At 37.5% G+C, this 9,319-nt stretch overlaps 1 protein-coding gene across 8 annotated transcripts; it reads left to right on the forward strand.

Annotated features, from left to right (window-relative positions):
* The first annotated feature begins 481 nt into the window (after positions 1 to 481).
* Positions 482 to 6,171, forward strand: LOC139855986 (uncharacterized). 8 transcript variants are annotated; one of them, XM_071845224.1, is made up of 5 exons: positions 482 to 514; positions 812 to 4,743; positions 4,858 to 4,928; positions 5,151 to 5,290; positions 5,804 to 6,171. In XM_071845224.1, exon 2 carries the CDS (start codon positions 829 to 831, stop codon positions 4,621 to 4,623), a length of 3,795 nt encoding a protein of 1,264 aa, XP_071701325.1. In that variant the 5' UTR covers positions 482 to 514; positions 812 to 828; the 3' UTR covers positions 4,624 to 4,743; positions 4,858 to 4,928; positions 5,151 to 5,290; positions 5,804 to 6,171. The 8 variants fall into 8 exon arrangements, with proteins under 8 accessions (XP_071701325.1, XP_071701327.1, XP_071701324.1 ...); XM_071845226.1 differs by having other exon boundaries at positions 5,186 to 5,290; XM_071845223.1 differs by having other exon boundaries at positions 812 to 4,624; positions 4,858 to 5,091; positions 5,186 to 5,290.
* The last annotated feature ends 3,148 nt before the right edge of the window (positions 6,172 to 9,319 follow it).

Here is a 9,319-nt window from a genome sequence, read left to right on the forward strand (position 1 = left end):
TAAACGGGTTCTTGTTTTCTGCAAAAAACAAGAACATAACCTCTGTCTTATCCTAAAGTGATATTCGTGTAATCCAGGAAATAACGGTCGAATAATTACTTTCGAAAATTGATATCCCGATTAAGTGATTTATCTGGTCATCGATTATTTTACCTTACACGTAACTATAATATCTCCAACAATACCTGACCTACAACTCGAATAATCGGATTCGAACCTGACTCAAAAGTGTCAAGTTTTGAGTTTATGTATCAGGTAGAGGTCTTTTTACCACCGTGCAAGTAGTAAATGTTGTAAAGGTTTATGTTATGTAAATAAAGCGCTCCAAAATTGTATGAATATACTAAGCCGCTTCAAAATGGTTATATTTTGGACTAGAACTAAACAACACGTTATAATTAAGGGACTGCTTTTGTAGTTCTTGGCTTAAAACCGTTTATAAATAGAAATCATACCCCTACCTTCTCAGCTTTCTCGTTTTCGTTAATCGGATCTTAAGAACCACAAACCCTAGGTACATCATTTCTGCTTCTTCCTCTTTATTTCCCTGTCACAGATAGGCTATATTATCTAATTTAACCATACAAAATTAACGAGCATCTACGATTCATATATTTATCCATGCTTCTAATTTTCTAGGTTTTCAGTTAGGTTATATGTTATATCCGTATCGTCTTCTTCTCTAGGGTTTATTGCTTTCTCGTTAAATTAGGTATACGTTAGTCTGTGTTAATTTTATTATTATCTACTACTGATAATTTGTATATATGTATTGTTCTTAGATTTTGATATTTTTAATTGTTTTTTCCAGTTTGAGAAAGAGTAAACATGGATCCAGTCGATGCCGAGATTGCAAAAACACAGGAAGAAAGGAAGATAATGGAAGCAGCATTAGCTCCGAATTCGATTACTTTTGACACCGAGCTTTATGACGGAAACAATCGGTTTCAGGATTATAACAGAGAAATACCTGCAAACGATGACGATGATAATGCTGATGCTATGGATAACGAGGTTGCAAGGAAACTAGCTTCATACACTGCACCGAGGTCTTTGTTAAACGATATGCCTCGTGGTGGTGATGACGAGTCGTTAGGGATAAAGAAATCGCAACGGATTATTGACAGAGAGGATGATTACAGGAGGAGGAGGTTGAATCAGGTTATTTCGCCTGAGAGACATGATGCTTTTGCGAGTGGTGATAAGACTCCGAAACCTGAAACGAGGACGTATGCTGATGTCATGAGGGAAGCTGCTTTGAAAAGAGAGAGAGAGGAAACTTTGAAAGTGATTGCTAGAAGGAAAAAGGAAGAAGAAGAGAATAAGGCTGCTGGTAAAGATAAGGAACAGGTTGCTGCACAACCTGCTCAAAAGAGAAGGAACAGATGGGATCAGTCGCAAGATAATGATGGAAAGAAAGCGAAAAGTGGTTCGGATTGGGATATGCCGGATTCGACTCCGGGAATTGGAAGATGGGATGCTACTCCTACTCCAGGTAGAATTGGTGATGCAACTCCTTCGTTGTCGAAGAAAAACAGATGGGATGAAACTCCGACACCTGGTCGGTTAGCCGATTCTGATGCTACTCCTGCTGGTGGAGTTACACCTGGTGCTACGCCAGCTGGCATGGCGTGGGATGCTACTCCTAAGTTGTCTGGTATGGCTACTCCTACACCGAAACGGCAGAGGTCAAGGTGGGACGAGACCCCTGCAACTATGGGAAGTGTTACGCCAGGTGGCGCAACGCCTGCTGCAGCTTATACGCCAGGTGTCACACCTGTTGGTGGGATTGAACTTGCTACCCCGACCCCAGGAGCTTTAAACCGTGGTGCCATAACGCCAGAGCAGTATAATTTGTTGAGATGGGAGAAAGATATTGAAGACAGGAATAGGCCATTAACAGATGAAGAATTAGATGCCATGTTTCCTCAAGAAGGGTATAAGATATTGGAACCACCAGCTTCTTACATTCCAATTCGAACTCCTGCAAGGAAGCTTCTTGCAACCCCAACTCCTTTGGGTACACCTTTGTATGCGATTCCTGAAGAAAACAGAGGTCAACAGTTTGATGTTCCAAAAGAGATGCCAGGTGGGTTGCCATTTATGAAGCCCGAGGATTACCAATACTTTGGTGCCCTTTTGAATGAAGAAGATGAAGAGGAGTTGTCTCCAGATGAACAAAAAGAACGAAAAATCATGAAACTGTTACTGAAAGTTAAGAATGGTACTCCTCCACAGAGGAAAACAGCTTTGAGACAGCTCACTGATAAGTCTCGTGAATTTGGTGCTGGGCCTTTGTTCAATCGTATTCTTCCCTTGCTCATGCAGCCTACTTTAGAGGACCAAGAAAGACACTTGCTGGTAAAGGTTATAGACAGAGTGCTTTACAAGTTAGATGAGCTCGTTCGTCCTTATGTGCACAAGATTCTGGTTGTTATCGAACCTTTGTTGATTGATGAAGACTATTATGCTCGTGTAGAGGGTCGAGAAATCATTTCTAATCTGAGTAAGGCTGCTGGGTTAGCTACTATGATTGCTGCAATGCGTCCAGATATTGATAACATTGATGAATACGTGAGGAATACAACTGCAAGAGCTTTTAGTGTTGTTGCATCAGCCCTTGGTATCCCTGCACTTTTACCTTTCTTAAAAGCTGTGTGTCAAAGTAAGAAATCATGGCAAGCTAGGCATACTGGTATCAAAATCGTTCAGCAAATTGCTATACTGATTGGGTGTGCAGTTCTTCCCCATTTAAGGTCTCTCGTTGAGATCATCGAACATGGTTTAAACGACGAGAATCAAAAAGTTAGAACCATTACTGCACTCTCATTGGCTGCACTTGCTGAGGCTGCTGCACCATATGGTATTGAGAGTTTTGACTCGGTTCTTAAGCCTTTGTGGAAGGGTATTCGGTCCCACCGGGGGAAGGTTTTGGCTGCTTTTTTGAAGGCGATTGGATTTATCATTCCTTTAATGGATGCTATATATGCTAGTTACTATACAAAGGAAGTTATGGTTATACTTATCCGTGAGTTTCAGTCTCCAGATGAAGAAATGAAGAAAATTGTGCTTAAAGTGGTGAAACAGTGTGTGAGTACTGAAGGTGTTGAAGCAGATTACATTCGTACTGATATTTTACCAGAGTTTTTCAGAAACTTTTGGGTTAGAAGGATGGCTTTGGATCGTAGAAACTATAAGCAGCTCGTTGAGACAACTGTTGAGATTGCAAACAAAGTTGGTGTTCCTGATATTGTGTCCAGAATAGTTGAAGACTTGAAAGATGAAAGTGAACCGTATAGACGAATGGTGATGGAAACAATCGAGAAAGTTGTAGCAAATCTGGGTGCATCTGATATCGATCCACGTTTAGAAGAGCTTTTAATTGATGGTATTCTGTACGCCTTTCAAGAGCAAACTAGTGATGATGCAAATGTGATGCTTAATGGGTTTGGTGCAGTTGTTAACTCCCTTGGATTACGTGTAAAGCCATATCTTCCTCAAATTTGTGGTACTATAAAATGGCGTTTAAACAACAAAAGTGCTAAAGTCAGACAACAAGCTGCAGATTTAATTTCAAGAATTGCAGTTGTGATGAAACAATGCCAGGAAGAACAACTCATGGGGCATCTTGGTGTTGTGTTGTATGAGTATTTAGGAGAAGAATATCCAGAAGTTTTGGGATCAATATTGGGTGCTCTTAAAGCAATTGTGAATGTTATTGGTATGACAAAAATGACCCCTCCAATCAAAGACCTTCTCCCACGTTTAACCCCAATCTTGAAAAATCGTCACGAAAAGGTTCAAGAGAATTGTATTGACCTGGTGGGCCGTATTGCTGACCGTGGTGCAGAATTTGTCCCTGCACGTGAGTGGATGAGGATCTGTTTTGAGCTTCTTGAAATGCTAAAGGCCCATAAGAAGGGTATTCGACGGGCTACTGTAAACACATTCGGGTACATCGCGAAAGCCATTGGACCCCAGGACGTGTTAGCTACCCTTCTAAACAATCTCAAGGTACAAGAAAGACAAAATCGTGTTTGCACAACTGTTGCTATCGCAATCGTTGCAGAAACATGTTCTCCTTTCACTGTTTTACCCGCTTTAATGAACGAGTATCGTGTACCCGAGTTAAACGTCCAAAACGGTGTGTTGAAATCTTTATCTTTTCTTTTTGAGTATATTGGTGAGATGGGGAAAGATTACATATATGCAGTTACACCATTACTTGAAGATGCTCTTATGGACCGGGATTTAGTTCATAGGCAGACGGCTGCTAGTGCGGTTAAACATATGGCTCTTGGAGTTGCAGGTTTGGGTTGTGAGGATGCGTTGGTCCATTTACTGAACTATGTGTGGCCTAATATATTTGAGACGTCACCACATGTTATTAATGCTGTGATGGAAGCTATTGAGGGTATGCGAGTGGCATTGGGTGCAGCTGTTGTGCTTAATTACTGTCTGCAGGGCCTGTTTCATCCTGCAAGGAAGGTTCGAGAAGTTTACTGGAAAATCTATAACTCGCTTTACATTGGTGCTCAGGATGCACTTGTGGCTGCTTATCCCATGTTGGAAGATGAAGGGCAGAACGTTTACAGTAGGCCTGAGTTGACTATGTTTATTTGAGGTGCTTGATGCTTTTGAAATGGAGTATTTACTTATTTATTAATGTTCAGAAGTATACTGTCATTTGATGTTGTTACCTGTTTAAACTCTGATTTGGATGCGACTTTTGTCCAATGATAAGTATGTTTGGAGTTGTTTCTTTTTAATACGTTTTGCTGTTAGCATTGTAGTTGCCTTCTATTTTTAGGGTTTGTGATTTTTTGTTTGTTTTTTCTTTATTTTTGTGGATGACAGGTACTTGCTGCATGATGTCTAAAGGGGTGCATGTGAGTCAGCACTTGAGATGTCATCTTGATCCAAAAGAGGTAAACTTAAAACTCAGATATGATAAACACAGCTGTGATGAATGTGTAGCACAAGTTATTAGATGGGTCACCGTTTTAATTAGTTTTTTGGCGTCTTGAATGGCTGGAATCACTTAAACTTGGATGGATTCTACTTGCTTGCTTGCTATGCGTAAAAATACGGGTTTAACTAATGAAATTCTTCTTTAATTTCTTTGATTCCTTTAATTGCGATTTTTGAAGGAGGTAAAACTGATTAGTGCATCATTTATATGAAGCTATTTTTCTTTGTCGTGGAGCACATACAGCACAATGCTCGATATAAGCCGCTTCCTGGAACCTAGCATCTCATGATCGTCGATTTGGATTGTCCATGTATTAAGGTAGTTAGGGGCCTTGGTTTGTAGTGTAATTGACTAATTTCACCATTTTACATTTTTACACCTAAAAGAATCAGTGGCGAATCTAAGTGGATACCCGTGGGGTCACGAGACACCGCTAATTTAAAAAAAATTAGTAGAAAATACCCCGTAAATTGTATAGGACACCACTAAATTTCAATGTATGACCCCATATATTTTTCAAATCAAGAGTCTTTCTTGTAAATTGTATAGGACACCTCTAAATTACACTACTTGGAACCCATATATTTTTCGAATTTATTATTTTTTTGAAAGTAAATGATCACTAAAATATCATTTTAATATAATTAGTATTGGAAAAAATTTCGGAACCCCATTGATTTATAATCTTGGAATCGCCAAGAATGTCTGGTTTTGGTCAAAAATCTAGTTTTTGAATAACAGCTACTGCTGCTTTTGGCATGTTGTGATGGTTATTATTTTCGTCAGTTCGTTTTGATTCTTTTGTGTAATTTTTGTAAAAATGTCATGCAGTGTTTTTTTTAACGGCTTAAGAAGCATCGAATGCTCTCATTTGTGCCCACGCACGCTAGATAAGAAACTCCAAGGATTGAACCCGGGTTGCTTGACAACTAATCATGGGAATCCTTAAGAAAACCTCTCCCTCGGAATCGAAACTGGGTTGTTTGGCAACTAATCGTGGACCCGCCCTACTAAGGCTCTACCATTCAGTTGGAAGGCCGGTTGCAGTGTATTGTTATGTATAATTTAGGTCTAAATTTTTACCTAAAATTGCTCAATTTAATAATTTAGTGTATGAAAATGCACTCAACTCTAGCTCGATCCTCCACCTGATTCCATGTTGGTCTATATTGTATACCAAAACTTTCAAGTTTGGTTTATTGTGTGACACTCATTTTTATGATGTGATGTAATATTGTATCATAATATGGGTATTGCGTCAATAAAAACCACTGCTTCAATATAAACCCCTGCAACCTGATGAATAAATTATCAGATAAAATAATAGATAAAAATCAAGTATATAATGACCCACTAATCCCGTTTACAAGTACTACGACATTCTTATTTTTGATTAATTTTTTTCTTTTTAGTGTACAATTTTTTTTTCCTGTTAAATCCAGGTGGGGCGGTATACCCCTTTGGGTTACACTAAGCTCCGCCCCCTGCCTATAAAAACGAGAATCATTCTTTATTTACCACCTTGAATGCTCAATAAAATGTTCATTCATATATTTTCACTAATTCCTAGATATTTTTTTTATCATTAAAGAAAGATAAAATTACTGAAATGGTCCCTGTGGTTTGTATCAAAATGCTGATTTAGTCCCTGTGGTTTTTTTTGACGTATTTCGTCCTCGTGGTTTGCAAATGATTCTGATTTTGTCCCTCCGACTGATGGTCGTTAAAAAATCCGTTAAGTCTGGTCGCATGCAAAACATGTGAGGGCAAAAATGTAATTTTTGATTTTCTTGTTTCTTTTATCACCTATATCTTCTTTTTTCATTTTCATATTTTTTTCATATCTATATTATACCACCTTCCATCTTTTCTCTATCCACCAAACCCTTCATCCCCTTTTCTCCACCATCGTCAGTGGTTCCACCACCTTCCACCCCGTTTTTAATCATTTTGGTGGTAACGAATTGAAGCAGAAAACAAATTGGGTTCAAATTGCAGATCTGTTTGAATCAGGTAACGAATTGCAGCAGAAAACAAATTGGGTAACGAGCACCACCACTGATTTGTTAGATCTGGACCGGATTTTGTTATGTTAACAGAGGAGGCGAAGACGAAGATCCGACAAGTGTTAACTGACGAAGATCCGGATTTTTATCGGGTAAATGGATTTGGGAATCATATGTCAGTTTCTAAGTCATCTTGTTTATGGAATCACATTTTTGTAATTGATTCTGTTAATTCATATGTGAAATTGATTATGTAACTACTAAATTTGTTTCAAACTGATTCTATGACAATGATGATGCCGAAGGTGGTGGAAGACCCAGATGACAATGATATTACCTTATTTAAATTGATATTACCTTATTACCTTATTTAAATTGGAACTTGTGTTCATGTGGAATTAATTTTGTAGGATGAAATGAGATTTTGTAATCCTGCTCCTCAAACCTATTTTCATTAAATCCATTTTCTTATTTGAATTTAAGTTGATTCGGTTTTCTTAATGGGTTATAAGTTGATTAAATTTAGTGGTTGCAAGGAAGTTCACAATTGTTTAACATTGGATTTGATAAAATTATAGTTTGTGTTTGTTAATTAATGTGTTTAAAGAAAATTAAAAATTAGGGTTTGTTCGTCATTTAGGGATGGGATAAAGATGAAGGTGATGAAAGAGACAACACTGACAATTTTGCCCTCACATGTTTTGCATGTGATCAGACTTAACGGAATTTTTTAACGACTGTCAGTCAGGGGGACGAAATCAGCACCATTTGCAAACCACAAGGACAAAATACGTCAAAAAAAACCACGGGGACTAAATCAGCATTTTGATACAAACCACAGGGACCATTTCAGCAATTTTGTCTTAAAGAAATGTGCAGTTTGTATGAAAATGGGAAAATTATTGAAGAAGTACAATATAGTTTTTAGCCGATAGTTCAACCATGCACTCTTATCAAGCGAATCTAGGTCTGCTTAGGTTTACACTGTTTTAGGTTTACACTGTTGCAAAACTCTAAGTCAACCATACGCAAGTTGGCGTATGGAACGTTGATGGACATGTTTTATGAAAATACATACAAAAAGGTGGGAAATGTCAGGCCAACTACAGAATTTTTGTAAGTGTAGTCGATTGATACTCAATAAAGAGTAAATCCGTTTAGCAAGAGAGATTGTTGTTTGAATAAAGCGTACGAATAAAACTTAGTTTTAAGGGGATGTTCAGATTGACAATATGAATTGGGAATGAGAAAATTGCTCAATGCATGGAAAAGTTTAGGGCTGATTATCGTTGCCCGACAATTACACTTGAAGCAGGTGCGTGTGGATATGACAAGCATTTTTTGACATGACAGGTTTAAACAATAACATTAACCATTCTCAATCGTGACATACTTTTTACACAGGAATGACACATCATCGTCACATCAGCATATCTTTACCCGGACTACATCAGCACTAAACACTTCCAATCACAAAATACTTCCTCACTAGAACTAATTAATTTTTTAATGAAAAAAGTTACTTTCATTTAAATTAAAATTAAAAAAAATAACATTACATTAAAAATAAAAATAAAAAACAACATTACATTACATTAAAAAGTAAAAATTAAAATAAAAAACAATACATGAAATGTAAAAAATACAATAAAACTAATCGTCGTCTTCGAGATCCTCGTCATATTCATCATCTTTGTCTTCATCCTCGGGAATGTGAGATGGTCCCGCTTCTTGATTGTTTAAAGGTCCCCTGACTAGATGATTTCGAACACGATAATTAGATGGAAGGTTCCAAATGTGTTTGATAAACTTATCTCGTAGTAGGTGATGTGTATCTGAATCACGTATTTCGTAATCCCTTTGAATTTCTAAATCAACTATCTCTTAAATTGTATTTTGCGGACGACGAACCGGGTGATAATTTTACTCGAGTGTACACATTGCACATCATTTGTAATCATATTATGTAACATATTGTGTAAAACGACATACATGTACATAATATGACGGATTTTTATGATGTAAAACCTTCCAGCCGGATTTTTAATTATTGCAAAACGACATTGTAAGACACCGAATGCACGTTCTATATCTTTTCTTGCCGATTCATGATATTTTTTGAATTTCGAGGACTTTGGGTCGATCACATATTTAAAAGATTTAACATATTGTGTAATAACCTTTGTTGAAGTTACACCCATAACCGTAAAATTATAAGGTGGAACTCTATCTTGTTTCAAATCGTCAAATAATTCGGATAGATTTAGTACATTGACGTCGTTGTTCGAACCCGTTGGACCAAAAAAAGCATGCCAAATCCACAAATCGTACGAAGCGACAA

This window comes from Rutidosis leptorrhynchoides, chromosome 6, assembly GCF_046630445.1.
Source record: "Rutidosis leptorrhynchoides isolate AG116_Rl617_1_P2 chromosome 6, CSIRO_AGI_Rlap_v1, whole genome shotgun sequence".
In the NCBI taxonomy this organism is placed as follows: Eukaryota; Viridiplantae; Streptophyta; class Magnoliopsida; order Asterales; family Asteraceae; genus Rutidosis; species Rutidosis leptorrhynchoides.

What these genes read in the sequence shown, in the direction of transcription:
- LOC139855986 (XM_071845222.1), top strand. Translation starts at nt 829, where the DNA reads ATGGATCCAGTCGATGCCGAGATTGCAAAAACACAGGAAGAAAGGAAG.